The sequence below is a fragment of the Ursus maritimus genome, unplaced genomic scaffold, assembly GCF_017311325.1.
Source record: "Ursus maritimus isolate PB19 unplaced genomic scaffold, ASM1731132v1 scaffold_9, whole genome shotgun sequence".
Taxonomy (NCBI): Eukaryota; Metazoa; Chordata; class Mammalia; order Carnivora; family Ursidae; genus Ursus; species Ursus maritimus.
The window spans coordinates 75,996,048-76,020,010 of NW_024427107.1; the positions used below are offsets into that span (position 1 = coordinate 75,996,048).

The window sequence follows — 23,963 nt, forward strand, 5'->3', positions numbered from 1 at the left end:
AGAATCGACAGAAAGCAGGTGGGCTGCTTCGCCAGGACTGGCCGGATAAGGAAGGTAAGACAGTCCATGTAGCTGGTAGTTTTCAACCCCAACACCCCTGCAGCCCCACCCCGACCACCCCACACAGTGGGTCAGTGTGGAATGGCGGGAAGAACAGGAGTTGGGAGTTTCCAAATTGACTTCGCTCCCAACGTCGATACTAATTTCCTGTGTGGCTTTGGACTAGTGACCCAGTCCTGCTGGGCTTTGTCCTCCTCATCCCAGGAGGAGGAAGCTGTCCTAACTCATCCCTCAAGTGCTCTTGGCGCTAGAGAACAGACATCCCGGGGCAGGGTGGACCTGTTTGCTAGCCAGCTTGGAGTGTGACTCCCCTTTGCTACTTCTCTCCCCTCTCTGGAACAGGTGGGTAACAGGGGCTACTCCTGACGCACATGTAGCCTCAGCGTGGGTCGGCTCTAGCCTCTCCACTCCCCTGTGCCTGTGAGGAGAGATGCGCACTGACACGGGGCCTGTGGGAGCTGGTTGTAAACCGAATTCTGGAATCACAGATTGCCATGTAATTTATCCAAACCTTTATTTTTGAGGCAAAAAACCAGGGCGCCAACAGAAAGCACCCCCCTCCTGCGGTTTCCTTGCAAGCCCATTCGTGAATACTCAGGATGAGTGAGCCACAGAGGTAGGGACCAGGGCAGGGCTGGCAAACACCTGGGTTCTGGGACCCCCAAACACAGACTCAAGGCAGATCCGGTCCACCGAGGACTTACCGGTGGCCCTTGGATTCCTGGAGGGCCAGCAGCTCCAGCAATTCCGTCGGCTCCCTGAGGGGGACAGAGCAGGCAGTCAGATTGTCGGCATGATCATTAGCTCCTCTTTGTGCCCGAAGCACGGGGTGCACAGAGGGAGCATCCCGAGCCCCTCCCGGCAGCTGGGACCAGGACTCCAGAGGTCCTTCTGCCTTCCCCGGCAGGCCGGGCTGGTCTCTGGGAACACAAAGATGTTGGGAGCACAGCGGCCACATTGCCCAAAGGACCAGAGCATTCGCAGTCATCCCTAAGTCAACGGTAAATGGTCTCACTAGAGTGGAGGTTTTCAGCTAAGATCAGGGAACATTTTGGGACAGAGGCAAAAATGAACAACTGGATTTATCTTCCAGATCAACAAGGAAGGCACTTGGTTGTGTCAACCTAGGGATGAGAAATGCAAAGAGAGATCTAGGAATGGGGAGCTCTACACAGGGGAGGAAGTGCAGCAGAGCGAGCCCATGTGTGTGTCTGCCGTAGGCTCTCTCCTGTGCTGCTCCCTCTGCCTGCAATCCACTCCCCGGGGCTCATAGCGCACAGCCTGTCCTCGTCCCCATCCCAGCTCAGTGAGAAATTACCTGCCTCCCAAATCCAAAACCCAAGTCCCTGCCCCTCCTAACGCCTGTGCGCTCCTCCCTAGCCTTTGCACCATCGGACACCCTCGTGCTTTACTGGGAACTCAAACAGTGCCTTGGAGATAGTGGGTGTTCACTATTTCTAGAATAAAGGAATAAATCAAAAGCTGGGCTGGCTGGAGATGGGGCAGAGATTCTTTAGACTACTGAATATATTGCTTCTCTCTAGCGTGGGTCAAGTGGTATAAGATGTTTAACTTCAGTTTCCCTGATGGTAAAAGGCTAGAAGGGATACGATTGCCCAGGCTGCCGCGTGCTTAGCACAGAACAGAGGGTATCAGTTGGTGTGCACCCTCCCAGAGCCAGAGTTCCTGGGTCCACGTCCTGGTTCTCTACCTTATTTTACTCCTCTGCGTCTCTCAGTTCCCTTGTGCACTGGAGAGAAAGAGAGGACCTATTTCACTTGAGTTGTTGAGAGAACTGAGCAACTTCCTACATAGGAAGAGTTGGCCAGCGCTGACACTCACTAAGGGCTTTCCCTAAAGGGTTCTCTGTTATCATAAGCACTGATAATAGCAGTGTGTCGACTGGCCAGCCCAAGACCAGGAACACTACAGATGTGTGGGAACTAAGTATGGGAAGATAAATAAGCAAGCTCTCACAGTACCTTACTGATACCTTTCCAACAGTTTTCAGTAGTTTTACACACACTTATCAAGAGCCTATATCATACCAAGCGCTGGCCAAGTTTTAGGGCTACAGAAATGGCTCCACCATGGACCTCAAGGAAATTTGATACAGCTATGGAAGACAGGTCTTGTTTGCCATGTAAGATAAATTCCCGGGGATAAGATGCAGTCAGGTGTGCCCTCACCTTTTCCACTGGGTGATGAGCCAGTAAACATTCATGAAATAAAAGGATGTTGATAATTCTTGAAAACAGAGCCCAAGGCTCATGCTTCCCTGGCTGGGCTGCTGCTGGGAACCTCCATATCTAGGTCAAACCTAGCAGAACAATGGGGTTTCTACTGGATTCTTCCATATAATTTTGCCAAAACCCCCCAGCACCCTATACCCTGGAACCTAGCTATACTGGAATTAAATTCCATACAGCAGGTTGGGAACAGGGTAAGGGTTTTCTCCGAAAGAAGGATGCCAACTGATCATCAGGAAATAAACTTTAAAGTAAAAATAATAAAGGAGCCTTATCTGTTTGGTATCTATATCCCCGGTTGCAGCACCGACACAGAAGCACGCAGAGAGATGACGCATAAATGACCAGGAGGGTTTGCTGTGCTCCAGGTGCTTCTGCACGACTGGCCACCGAACCCAAATGGGCAGGTGACCGGCATCTGCTCCCAAGACACTGAACAGGACAGGGCATACATGGCACAAAGCAGAAGCTCAGTAAACATCAACTGAATGAACGGAACACATTGATCAGCTGGAGATGGAGAAGCTGCCCTCCAATTACGACTGTTTCTGAATCCCGGATTCACCATCTAGCATGAGCACGATAAGCCAGGAGCCATCTCCTGCAGCGGTCATGGAGTCCAAAGAGCAATTTCCAATGAGAGGAGAACATGGTTTCATTTGCACTGGAGACGTGTTATAGGCTTTGGAATGACCAGGGTGCGGTGGGGATGGGGCTTTAACTCCACGTTCACTTCGGAAGCCCCTCACTATTAGTCTGCACAGGGAGGCTAAAGTCGTTGTGATATGAAAACCGTAATATAAAATTATTTCCTTTTCAAATGTCCCTCCTCAATTCATGCTAATGTCTCTCCCCATTATCTGTAACATTGTCTTCTTGATTAATTTCTCTTGTGCCTGACTGTCCGATGCCTCAAAATCCAGTAACATATGCAAATACGATGCAAAGGAATTTCCTATGTGAAATTATTTCTTTAAAGAAAATGCAGAATTTCGTGAACCTAAATGGCAACAGCTGACCCATCCCCTTGGCAAGGCGGTTCGCAATCCTGCTCACGGCAGAGACGCAACAGTGAGGCGTGAAGCCTGAGAAACTGAAAAGGCTGCTAACAGCACAGGCACTGGGCTGGGCGGAGGTGGGACGTGAGCTGAAGATCTGAGATTTGAGGTGAGCTCTCTGGTACGCTGCGAAAGCTTTCATACTTTCGTAGTTAATTTACTTTTTATGAGTTTGCTGTAAAAGTCAGTTTCGAGGTGAGACATACAGCTTCCTGCTCCCATTCGATTTTATTGAAAAAATACGTTTGAAACGATCTAATTTATTCTAAGAATTAACATACTTACAATCGGAAGTCAGTTAGAGTTGTTAAAAAGAAGACAAAGCAAGATTAACGGCACACATTTCAGCTTCATGATCCTCACCCAGCCTCTGCTTCTCTATTTATTATATCAGATTAGTCCCTATTTGAAGTGGGTTCCCTTCCGTTGTCCTTCAGCCATGACCAGTGACCCTCTTTCTGCAAAGTCCGGGGGGTCAGACCTTGAATGAATAGTTGACGATGGTAATAATGAATCATGATAATTTTCAGTTATTATTATTGTTATTAATTGTACTAAATCCAGGAAAGTCTGTGCTTCTAGAGACACTCTGTGATTCCCAGAGTCTCTTCCATGGGACGGGATCCTATGGAAGAGGGGAAGTTGCTTCTCCATTTCTCACTTAAGATCCTAACCTTGCAATTATCTCAGGTTTCCCACCACCAAAGATACATAGAAATTAATAACATATCAAGCCTGCCCATCCCTGCCAGAGCCGCCTGGTCCCAACAGCATTCTGACTGCACTGCCCAGCAGCGCCACCTAGTCAAGTCACTCCATCCTTCACTCCATTGGGTCCGTTGGGGTCAAGTCCCCATCCCTGACCCCTTGTCCCTCTGGGACCTGCACCTTCTGTTCAGCCCTGGACACCTTTAAGGTGTCAGCCCAGTCCTTAAAGTAAGAGACAGGTCTGATGAGTATGGAAATGTGTTCAAATGTCAAAGCCAAAAGAGGAGGGGATTCAAAATCACCACTTACCCGTGGCCCAGGGTTCCCCGGGGGCCCCATGAAACCGGGAACTCCTGGATGGCCCTAGGAAAACACAAAAGGGAATTCTTTAAAGTGACTCATAAGGAGCTTTTCACTTTGGCGACTCCCAAATTTCAGACAACAATCCAGAATCTGACTTCTAATCCAGTAACAATTTTGGATAAAGACATTGACAAAAGGAAAAAAAAAAAGACACTGGCAGCAAAAAGACTTTTTAAAATGTATCACTGGTGTGTCCAGAGGTTGAGAGAGTATCTAACAATATTTACAAAAACAAATCTCTCCTGAAAGTGGATTTTCTTCAACGTAAAGCGAAGGAAGACAGTGTGGGGAAGGAGCTAAGGATGCTGATGAAAATGGAGGTGGCCACAATGGCTGCAAGATCCTGTGGCTGGGTGATTAAGCATGGGGGTGTGTGTGTTTTGATTATGCTTTCTAATTTTTGTGTATGCTGAAAACATCCCATAATAAAAATCTGAAAGCAAATAAATGCATATGCACACACCACATCTGCTCACAATGGAAACTGTTGGGGTTACCAAATTATGGCATCTCTATTGTAACAGTGTTGCAGTTACTTTAAGAAAGAGATTCATGTCTCCATGCAGAGCGGAGTCTATGTGTGTTACAGCAGGAGCCCAACAAGCTACAGCATATTGCATTTAACATTTAGTCTTCGTAGGACAATGTTTTATAAAAGCAGACACACCACCGTGGAAGATCTCCCTGCGCTCCACCTCTATCTCCTGCTACAGGGAAATGCAAGCTGTAACTGTCAGGATAGAGCGTACTAGATTTGAAAATTCACTGTTGCAAGAATAATCCAAACACATTTTGTTTTTCCAAATACAGATGGAATTTTAGCTGAGCGTGTCGTTCAACCCTTGAGCATAGCTCTGAACTCACTGCCTCTGGAGTGCTCACCTGCTTCACCCTCATGGAGTAGAAAGCCCCATAAGGTCAGGGACTTGCCCATTTCTCCCTCTGCATCTCAGAACCTGGTACCATGCCTGGCATGCAGCTGGTTACAAGGACAGATGGGGAGATGCACAGAGGAGTGATGGACAGAGGGCAGGTGTGAGGGAGGGAAAGGAAAGGGAAGAGTGACAGCAGCCAGTATTTTAAATGGCAGAAAGGCTGGAGGTTGGGGAGCTGGACTGCAGACTCAGCTGGCAACGTTGTATCAAAGATGATGGGGATGCTGCATTCGAACCCACAGAAAGAGGAGTGTGTTGTCGTGGGTGCTATGTTATAATGCATTTGGAGAAGTGGTCCAACAGGGCTGGCTGGGCACTGAGCACAGAAGGGGCATCTGTGTGACATTTCAACTGGCACCATGAGTTATGTGATAGGTACTTGAGGAGTAAGGGGAGGGTGGGAGGAAAAAAAGGGACACTGTATAGTGGATCACAACCCTTTTAGTGAACCAGAGCTCTAAGGGTAAGAGAGTCCAGCAAAACAAAACAAAACAAAAGGAAATCAGAAAAGGCAGGCTGCTCAGATAACTGGGGAAGGTGATGTGACAATGAACTACAGGAATCAAGAGGGAAAACATGGAACTGTGATTAAAAAAAAAAAGTCCTACTATAGGCAAAGAAGATCCAAGCGGTGATGTCAGAAATGGCAGAATGAAATTCATTTAGGAGAAACATTTAGGAGAACCTGTCTCTTCAGGTTCATTACAAAGTAAGTTCTTACCTGGTCACCTTTCTGTCCAATTTCACCATCTGCACCACGCTCCCCTTTACTTCCCTTGGGAGAAAAAAGAAAGAAACTTACTGGAAATTTTGCTAGAACTACATTGCAAACCAAAAAGTTTGTATGCATTCGTCCACCTATGTATTCATTTATTCATCCATTTACTCTTCCTTCATCCAACTCTCATCAAGGCTGAGCTGCAGCCCAGGCATGGTGTCTGCCGAGAGAAGCAAGGGAGTCTGCTTGAGGAACTGCTGATGGAATGGCTTAACTGGGTTGTGGGGTGCTGATGGGGTCAGTGGAAAATGGAATTGAGGAGGCAGGAAATACCTACCTCGCTGACAGCCCTGGATGTTTATGCCTTGAACCTGGATTGAGCTTCAGGCACTGGGAACCATGAGAAGGATGTATGACTGCCCCAGTCTCAGAAGGGCTCCCTAACTGCGATGCAGGGTGGGCTGGAAGGCCCAGGACAAAAAGAGGAGGGGCAGTTAGGAGGAAACTGGGATGTGAGGGTGTGGGAGGGGCAGGAACTGAATCAGCACAGTGTCTGGCGTGGGGCGGGAAGAGGGAAAAGCTGAGATGGTGGATGGGACAGCACTTTCCAGCAGGCTGAGGAAGAAGACTGCACCCATATGTATTTTCCTTGCTTCCTCCCTTACTAGCTGTGCGACTTTGAGCAGGTCACTTAAACTGTGAGTTGTAGGATTTCTTGTTTATCTATAAAATAGAGAAAATAATGATTGCCTACCCCATGAAGGGTTGGGAGAATAAAATCAAACACAGCACAGAGCACAGAACATAGCAAGAGCTCAATAAACATTAGCTATACTTATTTTTGTGAACTACTTGCATTTGGACCCTGGCTTTGCCATTACTAACCCTGTCATTGGGCAACCTGCTTCAACTCTGTCTCCTTCTTCTAAAATGAGAATAACAAAAACAGAACCTTTGTCATGGGATTGTTGTGAGCCTTAAATGACCTAAAATCTACAAAGGCATAAGCTAGTAATAAGTTCATTGTTAGCTATCATCCTTCTCATCGTCGTAAGCATCACCATCATCCTCATCATCCTCATCCTCACCATCATCATCATCATCACCGCCATCATTCTCGCCATCATAATCACCAGTCATCACCATCATCATCAACACCATCATCATCCTCACCATCATCATAACCATCATCATTCTCACCATCATCATCATCCTCACCATCATCATCCTCACCATCATCATCATCATCCCCACCATCATCATCCTCACCATCATCATCCTCACCATCATCATCATCCTCACCATCATCATCATCCTCACCATCATCATCATCCTCACCATCATCATCATCCTCACCATCATCATCATCCTCACCATCATCATCATCCTCACCATCATCATCATCCTCACCATCATCATCATCCTCACCATCATCATCATCCTCACCATCATCATCATCCTCACCATCATCATCATCCTCACCATCATCATCATCCTCACCATCATCATCATCCTCACCATCATCATCATCCTCACCATCATCATCATCCTCACCATCATCATCATCCTCACCATCATCATCATCCTCACCATCATCATCATCCTCACCATCATCATCATCCTCACCATCATCATCATCCTCACCATCATCATCATCCTCACCATCATCATCATCCTCACCATCATCATCATCCTCACCATCATCATCATCCTCACCATCATCATCATCCTCACCATCATCATCATCCTCACCATCATCATCATCCTCACCATCATCATCCTCACCATCATCATCCTCATCCTCACCATCATCATCCCCACCATCATCATCCTCACCATCATCATCCTCACCATCATCATCATCCTCACCATCATCATCATCACCATCATCATCCTCACCATCATCATCATCACCATCATCATCCTCACCATCATCATCATCACCATCATCATCCTCACCATCATCATCATCACCATCATCATCCTCACCATCATCATCAACACCATCATCATCCTCACCATCATCATCATCACCATCATCATGATAACCATCATCATCCTCACCATCATCATCCTCACCATCATCATCATCACCATCATCAACACCATCATCATCCTCACCATCATCATCGTCATCACCATCATCATCAACACCATCATCATCCTCACCATCATCATCAACACCATCATCATCATCACCATCATCATCCTCACCATCATCATCATCACCATCATCATCAACACCATCATCATCCTCACCATCATCATCATCACCATCATCAACACCATCATCATCCTCACCATCATCATCGTCATCACCATCATCATCAACACCATCATCATCCTCACCATCATCATCACCATCATCATCCTCACCATCATCATGATAACCATCATCATTCTCACCATCATCATCAACACCATCATCATCCTCACCATCATCATCCTCACCATCATCATCCTCACCATCATCATCCTCACCATCATCATATCACCATCATCATCAACACCATCATCATCCTCACCATCATCATCAACACCATCATCATCCTCACCATCATCATCCTCACCATCATCATCCTCACCATCATCATCAACACCATCATCATCCTCACCATCATCATCCTCACCATCATCATCATCCTCACCATCATCATGATAACCATCATCATCAACACCATCATCATCCTCACCATCATCATCAACACCATCATCATCCTCACCATCATCATCCTCACTATCATCATCATCATCACCATCCTGTCCATCAACATCATCATCATCACCATCACCATTGTGGTCATTATTGTGGTTAAGACACTCACAATATGAAGCCTATCAAAAATAGTTTTTACAGACTAACCTTGAAAGTAACATTCAAAGGTTCCAATCTCTCTTAACTGTCACTTATTTTGGCTCTGCATTTACTGTGGCAACAAATGTGTTTCAGTAAAACGCTATTAACAAAAACATGTCAGTTCCTTTAAAAGAATGCATTATGCAGTAAAACAAGTCTTTCACAATAAGTCAGTCTTGGCTCTGGCTCCAGGCCTGTCACCTCTTGTTTCTGCATCCTTGAGCAGACCATGTCCCCTCTTTGCTCTGGGTTTATTCATCCAGTAAATGAAGGACACAGGGGGCAGGTCAATCTAGGAGAGCCTGTCCAGGCGCAGAGCCCCACAATTCACCCCGTGAAACACAGGGTGCAGCCCTCTTCCCATCCACACTGCCACGCCACGTCAGCCGTTCACCGAAGACCGGGACTACCTATAACATTCCCTGGCCGCCTCCCTGAGCTGTGCTGGGGGCCTTAGGTGAACTAATGCCTGCAAAATGCCAAAGGCCAGTGTGCAGGGGAGGAAAAAAGGGTCAGAGGGAAGAGCATTTGTTCCGACATTTTTACATGTAATTAGTTCTACTGCCTTTCAATCTATAAAGCCAGCACACTGTCTGCAGGCCGTATTATAATCTCAATGAAAAGAAGTGACACAGAATAGCACACTGTTTCTCTGACATTTAGGACAATTGCCTTAAAAGTAAATGGTTTCTTTTCAAATCCCAGTTCTCAGTCTGGGCTTAGGGTGGTTTCAACCTTCAACTCCCAGCCGTGAAAATGTCAGGAGCTCAAGGATCTCCACAGTTGTCCTGTCTCCTTCTCTGCTGCAGCTAAGAATCAAAGCAAACACAGCCACCCCCAACCCTGACTCACTTCCTTCCAGAAGAGAGGACTGACATTTACCAAGCCTCTACTCCTCTGGGCACACTGCCGGGCCTTTCCACCTGAGATCCCATTCCGTGTATTTCTTTGTTTATACCCCGAGCTGACACCAAAAAAAAAAAAAAAATATATATATATATATATAACATGTCTGTGTTATTTAATTTAGCCAGTAAGATTACTCTATGAGGTGGGGGTTCTGACCAGTGTGTATAGATAAAAAATCTGAAGACCAGAGAGGCTAAGTCATTCACCCAAGGTCACACAGCTAATAAAAAGCAAGATTTGGATTCTAATCCAGATCTATCTGTATTCATACTGTCTCTTCCTGCCCAAGTTACTTTTCTGGCTATTTTCCTAGGCATGATGCTTTGTCCCACTGGTTTTATAATGTCAAGAGCAGAGGATTTACAGCCTAGAAGTCTGACTGAGCGTCCCGAAAACCTTCTGAGCACTGGTGATACAACGATCAACGAAACCACAGCATCCCTGCCCAGCTGGAGTTGATATTCTAGGGAGGTGACTAGCTCATTACTTGACTAGCTCAGTTCTCTTAGATGATGTCTATTCAAGAGCCATTGTTAAGGCTTAAATCTCCCCCATGAAAAGAAGGGAAGAGATTCTGCCCCCAAACTTTTTTTTCTTAGAGCATTTACTTTAGAAAACTTGTCACTGTCTGTTCTCTGTCTCTTTGAAATGTATGTAAATCCTTTTAAAAGCTACGTAAGTCCTGCCAGATCCAGGACTCAGAAAAGTCTTTCTCAAGGACCTGGCATCTGTCCCTTTGAAATGTAATCAATCATCGAGGAGGCGGAGAGAGCCCCCAATCTCCCAGTCTCTGTGGGGAAAGGGAGCCTGAGGGAAAAGCAGGGCTCCTTCTCCAAGCTGCAGCACTACTTCCTGTCATAAAGATGTGAGCTCATTTTTCCTTTCTATAAAGCTAATGATCTAACACAGGTGATCCCCTAATTCCCAGGTCAACTTAGGATAAGCACGTCTGCGAATGGCGCTTTCAAGTCCTCTGACTTGAGGTCCAGTTACTGTTTATCCTGAGGACTTGCATGCAGCAGGTGTAGCTGCCTGGCTGCAGAACAGAGTGGGGTTTCTGCCTGTGTCCTCTCAGCGGATGGCCTGTGATGTGTATCGCACTCCGGCTAAACGCTAACTCAATAACATGGCTGTTTTCCTCCTCTTCCACCTTCCCGGAGAGGTTTTCCTGGGGTGGGAAAAGATTTTGTCTCGTTTTTAATTATATTTCCTCAATACTGTCATGGGCTAAGCACACAGTGTAACAATTACATAGAGGTTGTGTTCATACCAGGGGCTGATGGAAGGACGCTGGTTTCTGTGAATCCACCAAAAGGCCATTCTCTCGAGGGGTTTACAAACTGTGGGGGGCAGGGCCTAAACCTTCTCAAATTAACAAGTCTCTCTGACTAGTGCCTGAATTTTTGCAGGCTGTTTCACTACCCAGAAAGCCATTCCCCAAGGACATCTGACAAATCCTTGCCTCACCTTCCGATGCAACTAAAAGCCTACCTCTCCCAGGTAACCTTCACAGGTGACGCCTTGCCCCATGGCATTATTTTCCTTGAAGCCATTTACTTTTCTCCTGACCATTTGCTATTCATTCAGAGAAACAATTACGAGGACCACTGTGGTTAGATGTACCCAGCTGGTTCCACGCCTGGTGCTCTGTAAATGTTTCCTTGTTCAATCCTCACAACCTCTTTGTGAGACAAACCATATGGCTTTTCTTTTACAGATGAGGGACCTGAGATTCAGAGAAATCAAATAAACTGCCCAAGTCCTATAATTAGTAAGTGAAATGCACTGGCTACTAAGTGGCGGAGCCAGATGGGGAACCAGTCAGTGCCCTCCAGAGCCCAGCCTGTGCCCACCCATCTCAATCGTCCCCAGCCCCAGTCTGACTTTTGCATGAATCACCAGCTTGTAGATCTTTCTTCTCCAACACAATGTTGGGCCCTAGAAGGCATGGCCTATATCTGACCTATCTCTACACCTCCTGACCCAGAAGGGAGCTTCAAAGGGGATGCTTGGTGAGAATCTTCCAGGACTGAGGCAGCTCTGGGTGAAGGAGACCTATGCTCCTGAAGAAAGCATAGACCAAATGGCATGGGGTACCTTCTGGGCAGGAGCAGTACCAGGGCTGCTTCTGGCAGTTCTAATAGTAGTAGCAAAGAAGGTCTTATCTCTGGCCCCCAGAATTGTCCAGAAGCTCCAAGTGGGGGCTTCTGCTCATTTAGTGTCTCTAGTCCCCACAGTTCCCATTACCTGGCAGAGGGGCACATAAATGAGAAGCAACCCAAATGCTTTTCATGGAGATAGAATAATCAGCATTTCCTACTGGGAGAGGGTTTTACATTGGACTTTGCAGAAAAGCAAGTTCCCAGGGTCTTCCCTCTGATTATCATCTTGTTCCTTCTTCCTCCTCCACATGGATCATCATCATAACAGCAGCCACTATCTCCAGACCCCATCCCTGAAAGTCAGTGTTTCACTCAGATGGAAAGCTCTAGAATGAAGCTGTAATTGATCATGGCATTAACCTCCCCAGATCCAGCCACCAGTCAGAGCAGCTGCAAATCTGCAAGATAAATTTTGGGAAAGCTGATCTCCCAGATGCAGGATCACAATTGCAAACAAACAAGCAAACAAACGCCCTTGGAGATGCACGTGACCAGTGAACCCCCGGGACCTCTGGCTATGAAAGCACAAGGACAATAATCCTAAGTGCTTGGCCAATGGTAGCATTTTCAGTGTACAAATTCATCCCCATGTCTGAAGGTCTAGCGGAGATCTTGTTCGATAAGAGAGGTTCAACAGAGAGAAAATGAAACAGTCCTCCTGTCTATTTTCTGGAGAGTGGTGTGGGATGGATAAAGAGCATAGGGACAGACATGGATTTGAAGGCAAGCCTGTGAGTCCTCAGAGGAGACAATGAACTCCTCTGTGAGTCAGTTCCCCAACAGTAGGTGGTGGTCAGGGAAGCCTCCGCCCACTGGGAGCTGTCCTTGGTGCTGGTGCTGGTCCTACTATTAATAAAGGTTTGATAGCAAACTAAGGGCCTACAGTTGGGCCAGCAGGGATACCCCTCTGCTGTATCACCTAGTAGTTTGGTAGCATTGGCTTTTAACCTTGCTAAGCCTTAGCTTCCTTATCTGTAAAGCGGAATAATAACCGTACCTCCTAGGATGATGCTGATCACTGCAAGAGATGATACTGTAAAGCAGGTCACCTGGCCCTTGGCCCTTAGAACACTGGCTATACTGTCCACTGTAACTGCCTGGGGGCTCATTATGTAAGGTGGACCCCAAGTCCTGCCAACTTCTCGAGGTCACCATGGACTCCCAAGTGGAGACAGCTAGAACCCTGTCTTTTCAGCTGCAACACTAGTCTGTGTTCTTTTCCTGGATGGAAGCTTTCTTTGGCTCTCTCTGAATATGTAAAGGAACAAACCCTCCCAGGAAGGGAATTATAAAGGAACAAAGGCAGAGCCATTGTCCCAAGATACCAGCACTTCAAGTGGGATTGGGCTGATAAAGAAAACAATCCCTACTTAGTGGAGGGAACTCCTTATCTGTTTAATCGATTTGCTTTTGTTTCTCTGAATAAAAGCCATTCCTCAGCAGAGGTGAAACCCAGCAGCCCATGAGTTGACAGCAAAGGTTACTTAAGGATCAGCTGAAACTAGCCACCTGCAGAATTCTCCAGGTAAGGAGCTTAGCCCCAGCTGATAACCCCAGAAAGGGAGGGTAAAGCAGGGTAGAGAGCACAGGTGATACTACGCTTTATGGGTGTCTCTTAACCTAACATTGACCTGACAGGGGGAAAAAATCTCTTGTTCCATCTATACTGAGACCTGACATCTATAGTTCCTGAAGCAGGGGCCCTGGGTGTGTCAAAACCCTGCAAGACTTCACAGAGTCTATGGGCCACAAACACTGGATGTCTTAGCCTGCCAGGCAGGCCTGGGACGTCGGGATGTTTTCCATCCTGACACCCAACAGCTCCAGTGAGTGCTCTGCTCTTACACCACAGTATTTCTGTTTGCCTCCTAATATACTAGGAGGAGCTCCAACCCCGTTTTCCAGGGCTGACCCTAGGGTGAGGCAAGGGAGCACTTACCTGGGTGTAAACATATCAAGGACTCTGGAAACATCAGTATCCAAAATTAACAGCAGTCCAATGCCGTATTTTAAAAAATAAAAATTAATGCCAAATAATCCAAGATGAACAGAATATATTTTAAAAATGTAAATAAATGGGGCTCTGATGGGGCTGGGATTAGGGGGAGTGAGGAAGGTGAGTGGTTCAAGTGGAGGGCTAGGTCCCGACTTTTTTTAAAACTGTGACATTTTGTTCCTTGTGAGTCAACTGCACTAATTTTAAACTTCTTAAAATATTGCACTAAAGTCTTATTTGTCTTGGTTACTGAGGTCTTGGGCTCCCCTTACATCTTATGTCCTGGTCCTCACCCCAGGCCCGGCCCTGCCTCTGGCTGGGACCCCACGGGCTGAAAGAGCAGTAGAAGCTAAGGCTGGCAGAGGGCCTGCCATGTGCCAGGCCTGGTGGGGGCATCTCCTGAGCAGTTACCAGGGCACAGGCCTGGAAGGGCACTGCTCTGACACCCTTAGTTTGTCAGCAAGAAAGGGGAGGACAGAAGGAAGAGGCTACACCTTGGGAATTCCAACCCCGCACGTCTGGCTCCTGAGCTCTCTCTCCTACTGACAATTTTCTGCTGCATCTCGCGTCAGACAAGCCATGCTGCTGTGTCCCAGCCAGGCCACAGGGAGAGACACAGTGACACATCTACCCCTGAATGTTGGGGCAGGGCAGCCTGCATAGCTTACCGCAACACAGAGGCCCCAAAGGTGATCAGGAACAGCCCCCGGGGGCACTGATGTTGGGGGAAGGGGAGTGGGGGGGCGGTTAGCTCTCCTCCCCTCCTGCCCCACGTCAACACTCACACAGTCTCTTTTGCTTAGAGCTACCTACCATCACCACCAGGAACCCAACCACCACAGCCCGGACACCTGTTTTGGCAGCCAGAGCCTCCCCTCCTGATCTATGGCTGAGATCACAGCTCCTTCGGCCCAGGCCGGTCTCCCTGGTGTTATGAAAGCACAGGGCTGCCCTGCCCATGGTAGATGGGCGCCTCGTCACTCCTATGAGCGGCAGTAAGGCTCACCCAAGCTGGCATACCACTTTCCTAGTAGCGTTGTTTATTGAACAGCTAGCTCCTTTTATGTATTGTGTTGTTCAACTCCTAAAAAATCTCTGAATCTTGCTTTTATTCTTATCATTCATGGGTGGTAAGATTGAGGCCTAGAGGGGTCAAAGATTTTATCTAAGGCCGCACAGCTCTGACTCCACTCAGGGCTGGGATTCAAATCCAGAGTCTTCTGACCCCAAAGCTCATGTGGTAACCGGTGACTGCTACCTATTCCAATCCCCAAGCTCACTTCGTTATTCAACCACTGAGGCATTCGTAGATGAGCAATCTGAGGCTCACGTGACCCTTCCCAAGGTCACTGAGATAGTCGAGGTCACGGTTAGCCCTTGAATGTGGATATCGTGATTTTTAAAGCATCCTTCCTCCACCCCGGACATCACTCTTCCTCAGACGTAGATTGACCAGTGAGATGAGCAGAATGGATGCAACGACATTAATGAGGGCTCACTGACCTGTGGTCCGGCTATTCCTGGAGGCCCCGGGAGGCCCCTGGGCCCAGCATCTCCCTGTAGCAGGAACAGAAGAAAAATACGCAGGAATGAGTGTCTGGAGCTCATACCCAGAGTCATCAGCAAGCCACTGCCCTCGCACACCTATTCACTGATGGCCCGCTGAAATGTCCCTGTCCCCTCCCCCTCCCTCCAGCGAGTCTGAGCAAAGCGTGTGGGCAGGTGGTGCTGCTGAGTGTGACTGTGCATTCATGGGCACAGCTCACGACTAATGTGATGGCCAGGCCCCAGACGACTCCGGGACCTCTGCCTCCCCCCACTTGTACCGAGAGGCAGCACTGGGACCTCTAAGATGATGTATCTCATCGCGGTGACAAAGACAAACAGTCCCCTTTTCTCCACACCTTTTTCCCTTCTGTGCCTTCTCTCCCTGGCTTTCCTGGGAGACCTCTGTCCCCTTTAAAACCTGGCAGACCAGGGAGGCCCGGGGGCCCAGGAGGGCAGTCATTGCACACGTCCTGAGAAAGAGAGAGAATAAATAATGGTCACTTGTAAAGAGAAAGGTGGCCCATGACAGTGATGCAAAAGCAAACAGGTGCATCGGGTCATTATCCAGAGCACTGGTGTTGAACTTCGCATCTTTCTCTCTTCATCTGAAATCAGATTTTAGTGCTGATACATCTGGATCATTACCTCACTTCTAGCCATTTCTAGCCAGCCAGACTGCTTGCAGTATTGCCCACAACAGTGATGTCAAAAGTGCACCCCTATCTGTGAGCATTTAAAAGCATTAACAGTACAGACTTAAGGCAAACGTTCAGGATTGTTACAAATAACACACCCTGTTCCTAAAGCTGGAGCCAGAACAAAGCCAGAAGCTGCGTCCTCTGCCTCCTGGGTTTGCCTAAGTGGTTTGTGAACAAAGAAGCAGAACAGAAGAAGCAACAGGCACACAGCCTCAGGATTTTCTGGCTGCGACACACACCCGATCTGACCACACTCGCCTGACATTCTTCTCTGTCCGAAGTAGGTGTTTAATAAATGTTGCCGGGAAGTGAGCTTTGCTCTACTTCTTTGAGGCAGGGGAGCGCTGTCCCTGGTGTGATTTTAAGGTCCTCTCAGCCCAGGGGACATGTTTCCTAATTTGTCTGTGTCATCCTCAGCCCTTACAGTCTGGAGCACAGTGTAGACCTAACAGAACTCACTGGCTTGACCACGCTGCTGTCCCGCGGTGCTGCTTCTCTGCAATCCTCCCTCTCTTCTCCTTGGGATAAAGGTCAGAGGAGCTAATGCAGAGAAGGCCCTCGGAATGATATCAGATCACCCCCAGTGCACTTAGCTAGGATCCTCAATTCACGCCTGCACTTAGGGACTCCCTCGGTGAAAAACTACTTGCGAAGCATCTGCTGTTAGGCTCCGTGCCTTTCTGCTTTGAGACCACAATGAGCACGTATACTGAAGAGTTCATACTTAGGCGGCGTTAACTGGCACAGGACAAACGCATTAACCACAGCTGGAAGCACCTGCGTGGCCCGCGGCCGCTGCACACCTTCCTACGGGAGGTGAGGTGACGTTGCAGGGGACTTAGCAATCACCTTGGTCTCTAACTCAGGACGGATGGGTTTTTCAGTCCCAACAGTGTCTTGGAATGCCTCACCTTCCTTTCACCTCCTTCACTCCTATTCAACCTCTGAAGAGTCTTTAGAAGTCTCCGACACCAAGAAGCCTTCCGGATTGCTTCAGACTGGGGACTGCTTCGGACTCCTGCTTGCACCACCCCAGGAACTCCTGCACTTGCCTCACTGCTGAATGGTTCCTGTATAGCTCCATTCCCTCCCCACCAAGCACAAAGAAGGTGTGAGCTCTCAGAAGACAGCGGTAGAGTTGCTTTATCTTTCCACGTCTAATTCAGAGCAAAGGGCTTCCACGGAGCAGGGGTTCAATACACAAATGAACCAGCTGACCCAACCGGCCAACCAAATGCCCTCCCAACCACCTGACCTTTGGGTGTCCTGCACCATCTTCTTTCAGTGGGTGGTTTGAGAAACTGGGCGAGTGTTTTTTAGAGGCTGGGGAGTGCCAAATGTCAGGGGATATGAAGCGAGGGTGAAAGAAACCAAAGGATACTGGCTTTGGTTGCTGGTTTGGTTTGGAAGAGCAACAGAGCTGGGAGGAAATCCCCTATTCCTAGACCTTCTCTCGTTCTTTAAAATGAGGTGCGTCCGTGAAACCCTGCAACAGTGGGTGGTATCTGATGTGTGGAATGGGGCTGGCCTGGGGGCAGCAGCAATTCCGGCCACTGAGGTTTTGCTAGTGTTGGAGGACACCGCGGTGATCCGGACACCATTCCTTATGGGGGAATCCACACCATAAAGTGGTTATATCTGCATAATACAAAATCTCACCACCTATTTCTTTCCAATTTCTGGAGGGCTAACTCTCAGTCCGGGTCTGTCTTAGTCACAGATTCTGTGTAGGACTGTTCCTTGAATAGGGCACCTGGGTGGCTCAGTCAATTAAGCATCTGCCTTCAGCTCAGGTCATGATCCCAAAGTCCTGGGAACCCTGAATCAGGCTCCCTGCTCAGTGGGGAGACTGCTTCTCCCTCTCCCTCTGCCCCTAACCCCCCTCCCCACTCATGCCCTCTCTCACTTGCTCTTGCTCTATCTCTAAATAATTAGTTACTTAATTAACTAATTTTAAAAGGACTGTTCCTTAAAGATAAGCCATAGCAGTGCCTAGACTTACAGTGTGGATGCTGGATTATAGCTCTGACCCAGCCCCAGAGTCCAGGGAGCACAGGGAGACCAGCCCCCAACCTGCAGGCCCACCCACGCTCACTCTGTTCCTCCTGACCCTAGACTACCCCGAATGCCTTGAGACTAGCTAGGGTTCTGTTTGCAACCAGACCACCAAAGCCTCTGCCCCCCTGGGATCATGGCTTCACCCCTCTGAGCCTGAGCCTCCTAATCTGTGAACAGACAACCTCAAGGTCTGGTGAGAAAGAAATGAGATAATGCATGAAAAATGCCTGACACCATGCCTAGCACATGGGGACAGCACGACGAATTTAGCTGCTAACCTGCCGTCGTGATTTCTGTACGACTTCCCTCCCTGAATCTGATGTCTGGCCTCATCTGCCGACCAGATGCCCTTGATCACCGATACTGGCTGCCAACTCCTCTACTTAACGGACCCGCTCAGGCAAGTCACTCGATCCCTTTGAGTCTACTTCCTTATCATAAGGTCCTTCTCCTTCCTTAGGGGATTGTTGCAAAACCTAAATGAAATAACGCATGCAGAGATCTGGGGCGTGGCAGGGTTCCTCAGGAGGGATCTATAAATGTTGATTCCCTCTGGTCTCTGCCCGCTTCCTTCTGTCTGGGATGTTTTCATCAAACCCAGCTCACCGGGTTGGTCATCAGCATGGTGCGGCATACCAAGCAAGCACACCACCAAACGCCCACCAAAGGGAGGAACCCCACCGTCTGCTACCTGAAGAAAGCAGCTCTTGCTTTCCAGCAGTAGAGATAACCCCCAGGTCATCTTACCCCACCCCTCGTCGGATACCTGAATCCTCACTGCAGTATTCCTCCAAAGGGCCACCAGCCTCCGTCTCAAACCTCTAGGTGACAGGCAGGGAACTCACCACCCACCCGTACTTCATCAGGGAGCTGGCAGACAGTTCTGACCCATGCAAGATGAAGTCAGGCGACAGAGGGGTCAAGCACAAGGGTCTGCAGGTGGACACAGTGGGTTTGGGTCTTGGCTCTGCCACTGTCCAGCTCCGTTACCTTGAACATGTTCCTTGCCCAGCTGTGCCCCACCTCCTCCCTGCAAAATGCAGACTTCCCAGTGCCCACCTCCTGGGCTGTCTGTGGAGATCAGATGAGATAATATTTATCCAAGGGAGGCGTCTGATAGAGACATCCTGAGGATGACCTCGCTGGGCACAGATCCAGCTGTGGAAGTTCATTTACCAGGGACTCAGGAGATGAACTTTCTGCCCAGGCAGTTTTCCAGCTATCAGAATGAAGTATGTGATGCTGTAAAATTCCTTGGGGCAGAGATAAATATTCTGTAAAAGATGTCTTCCCAGCAAGGGAGGGACCTGCCACCAGCCACGTGGGCCAGACCAGAAGGCGTTACCCTAACCCAGAATGCAGCAGCTAACTAGAAAGCTCGGGGCAGTCCCAGGAGGCTTTGCTGACCTGGGAAACCCACTTGGCCCCAGGCACAGCACGGCTCCACGGGACCAGCGAGGCTGGGGAGCTGCCCTGAATGTAGGTGCCCCGTCCCCTCAGGGCTTCCCAGCTGCTCTGCTGAACACAGCTCCCTCCCGCAGCAGGTAAGGAGCACTGATGGGACCAAGTGTCGGTCTCCACGTGGTGGCTGTGCCGCGTGAGGCTCCACACCCCTGTTATCATTGGCAGAAAGACTAGGACATCTCGAGGTTGAATTCTTTGCAGGGAAGGACAGCTTCCCAGCTCTTTCTAGAGCAACGGAATTATGAGAAATGATGGAGGCTAATAAAAGCCTCCAATAAACAAGGAATTTAATCAATAAGGAACGATTTCTTGTCATGTCCTCGACTATGAAAAAGGCTTTCTCTTGTCAATTAAAATCAGGAAAGACTTTCTACTACTACCTTTTTTTTTTTTTTTTTAAATAAAATGTATAGCTTTCCACCCAGGCATCTCATGGTGTACAGAGATGAAAAGTCTTGGGCTTCTCTAAAAAGGTTTTCTTTTCTCTTTTGTTTTGCTCCCTCAGTCTCAGGCATGAACTCTGTGCTTTCGACATCCCCCAAGTGCTTGTTCAGAATGCAGGAAGTGAGGAAGGAGCCGATCACACAAATGCCAACCTTCACCCTAAATTAAGACACAGGCTTGACGCAGAGCCAGCAAAAGGGTCCTCCCTACTCACTGCAGCGAGACTGTTTTTTCTGAAACACAGACCTTCCCCGTCTGTCTTGCTCACTGCCTGTCCTTGTCCTCCGCGATTTCAGACCTGAGGCCCATGGGCGGGCACCTGGGCACCTCAGTCTTCACCCAGGCTCGGCAGAGGGATGCCCAGCTTCTCAGGGTCTTTAGCACCCATGGAGAAGGTGAACAGGCTCTGAAAACCAGGGAAGCCTGCACCCAGATCTGGTCTCCTTCCTGCACAAAGGGCCCGGGGGTAGCCTTCATCTCCCTGCCCTGTGCTCTGGCCCTGGCACCAGCAGGATGCCACACCCAAGCTGTTTGACTCTGCCTATGGCCCCCTTTTAAGAACACAAGACACCCTTGTGTGGGGTTCAAGGTCAGTCTCTGAAATCGGTGAGCACCAGACTGCATTCCCAGAAAGCCACTGACCCTCAGTATCTCATGTTCCTTATGCACAAAGCAACAACACAAATACCAACCTCAGAGAGTAATCGGAGTCAGATAAGAGATGAACACCAAGCATTTAGCACATCCCTGCAAAGAACCTTCTAGAAGGATGGAAATGCTCTGTATCTGCCTTGTCTACTAAGATAGGCTCCAGCCACGTCTGGCCATTACATACTGAGACTGCAGATAGTGTGACCAAGGACCTGAATTTTTCATTGTATTATTTGTATTTAATTGACACACATGGCCAGGGGCCGCCAGATGAGACAGAAGATTCAACACATCGCCGGGCGCACAGTGAGTGCTCAACAAACACTCCTGCTGTCACCAGGATCCTAACACACAGTTGTTCAAGCAAAACACCCACAATTTACTGAAATGTCCAACCCCCCCCCCATTTCCCAATGCATGCACATCGACTTCATGCTTTTACCTTAACCAAGAGATTTATGTCCCCTGGAGACAGTAGTGAAGAGGGTCCCTGTCGAAGTAAAAACAAGTGAATACAGACACACACACACATGCACACAGTACACCCTGTCCTTGTACACCAGATGCAAGCAGCCCCGTCTACATCCCACGCCAGGGAGGCGTGGGAAAAAGTTGCTTTGGAGGCAGCAACCCTACAGGCTGCCAGTCCTACCCATGTCTGATGGACATCAGCCTTCCTGGTCCCCAGTCTCCTTCTGCTAGACCTTTCTCCTGGGGGCTCTTCTCGCCATCCCCCATCAAAACCTGATAGGTCTTGCAGGTACTGTGGAAGGCCAAGGGACAGATTGTCCTGGATTCCCCAGATGGGTAACAACTGTTGCTGTCAGTCATTCACAACTTAGTATGAATTTGAAGCCACTCGTTCAGCTCTCCCGGGTGAAATTGCATTCTAAACCTCACTCATCAGATGGGTTGAAGGTGTCTAACTCTGGGAAAGAAATTTCAGAAGCCAGGAGTAATTACAAAGCCTCTGAAGGTATGTAGAAGTCTGCAGGTCACCAAAGTCAAATTCAAACCCAAAGTTGGAGTGTGCTGTGTTAGGATTATGCCCAGCCCAGAGCCCAAGGTGGAATGCAGGCCAGGTTCACGCTGGGGTATAAGAACACATAGCTGGAAGAAGAGCCATAATTAACAGGAAGACACTGGAGGGAAGGGGGAATTCTTAGGTAAAACTAGAGTAGATTGACACCGTATCTTGCAAACTTCTAAATTTCGCAGCAGGGAGAGAGTGCCAGAGAATCCATTCTCCAGAGGAAGGTGTTAGATTTTCCTCTAGAATATGGGAAGCCTGTGGCCACAAATGAATGTGCAGGGGCTGATTTCTTCCAATTAAGTTTGCATTTCAGCTTATAAATTATGGATTGACTCTAGCATCTTGGGGATGCTTAAAACAACACAATTTTCCTGGCTACCAACCCTGACCCCCTGGGGCTTCTGCTGCACCTTACAGCTAACCAAAGCCATGTGACCTTGGCATCATGTCAGGATAACCTTGGTAGTGCTGCAGGTGTGTGCCGTTTTCTGCGACTTCTGTGCATGGGGCCTCTGTCGACCCTTTGGGCTAGGACACACAGGTGGACCCCAAGATTGGGGCTGACAGACTCAGATCTGGAGGTGCCGAGGCAGCCCCAGTCCCACAGGCAGAGCTCACTCTGTGTGCACCTGCTACCACTGAGGCCCTGACCCCCCCCCCCCCCGGTTCTGTGCGAGACCCTCTGGAGGAAGCCCAACCTCTGCAATATTGTTTATTGAAACTTTAATTTAAAAGCAGAAAGAAGTTTTATCCTGAAGCCTTATGTGTTTCCCTGGGAAGTTAATAACCTTGGAGGATCCCTATTGCTCAAATCGGGCCATGTTCATGCTGCTGGCGCTGTGTGAGCTGGGAGGTTTCTCTGCCGTCGTGTGAGCCTCCTGTCTAATCAGAGAGACCACAGGGCCGGCAGCACTCACAGAGGCAGAGAGAACCGGAGGGAATGTTCAGCCTAGGTACAGTGCAGCCTTGGGGAAGAGTTTCATGAATGTCTTGTTGTGACCCGTTTCCCTAAACGTCACGGGGTAGGTGGCAGGAGAAGGCACAGGATACACAGGAAGGGGCCTGTGGCAGGCGGCGCCTGGGATGGGGTCGGGTTGGGGGGGACACAGGCTGCTTAGCCGCCTGCCATGCTAGGCTCTGAGGAGCAGCTCAAAGGGGGTGGTCAGTTCAGGCCCTTCCCTGGTCCCTCCTGCCCCCCCCCCCCGGGTACCTCCCCACCAGCTGCCTGCTGGGGACCCTCGCTGGAAAGGCAGGGACTGACCCATACGGTGGGTCTCTTGAGAGACAGACTCTTGAGGTGGGACAGTCTGGTGGCGCCGTTCACAGATCCAGCAGCCCCTTCGGGGTCAGGCCCAGCCTGCCTTCCCCCTGCCATGCCCTGATTCCTTGATCCTTGTGGGCTTTGCCCTCAGCCCATCCACTGCACAGGAGTCCCCACCAGAGGCTGTGCGTCTCGGGGCCCAACTCTAGACAGGGATCCCCAGCATAGGAATTCTGCGGGCACAGCACCGGAGAAATCCTCCAGGTCCCACTCTCTACCCCAAGGAGCAGGGACTGTGTGGGACAGGCTGAAGTCAGCCGGCCAGGGGTGTCCAAACCCGCTCACTCTGGAGAATGTCTGGCCCTGCCAGCTCCTGGAGGGTCACCTCTGAGCCCTCGGACGCCCCGTCTGATGAGGCTTGGGTGAGCGTCCCTCGTTGGCAACACGTCATGCTTTTCCCGAGCACCTACCCCTCCTCTCTCAAGCATTCGATCATGGGGAACGGCTGGGGAGTGAAGTGCTGTCTACACAAATTCCCCTGGGGCGGGGTGGGGGACACTAGCAACTCTGGGTCTGGTCTCCCAGGGGCTCCACCCGTGCATCTTCTGGGCCAGCCACCACCTGCATCCTCCCTCCAGAACCAAACATAACCGTGAGCAGAACAGTGTTCCTGAGTTCTGAGGGTCCTTCCAGTGAGTCCTCCCCATGAATCACGAACCTGAGGGTGTCTTGGGGGCCCCTGAAAAATGACTTATCTGACCAGCAAGAGCAGAGAGACCCTGATAGCTACT

The 23,963-nt window shown here is 49.1% G+C and overlaps 1 protein-coding gene across 1 annotated transcript in view; it reads right to left on the minus strand.

The window, feature by feature from the left end:
* COL22A1 (collagen type XXII alpha 1 chain) overlaps positions 1 to 23,963 on the minus strand; it is a 230,736-nt gene that overhangs the window by 38,567 nt on the left and 168,206 nt on the right. Inside the window, exons 43-48 of the mRNA XM_040625604.1 lie at positions 21,321 to 21,368; positions 15,920 to 16,033; positions 15,519 to 15,572; positions 6,095 to 6,148; positions 4,385 to 4,438; positions 765 to 818 (exon numbers count right to left, since the gene is read on the minus strand). Coding sequence (XP_040481538.1) covers positions 765 to 818; positions 4,385 to 4,438; positions 6,095 to 6,148; positions 15,519 to 15,572; positions 15,920 to 16,033; positions 21,321 to 21,368 — 378 coding nt within the window. The remainder of the gene's footprint in view (positions 1 to 764; positions 819 to 4,384; positions 4,439 to 6,094; positions 6,149 to 15,518; positions 15,573 to 15,919; positions 16,034 to 21,320; positions 21,369 to 23,963) is intronic.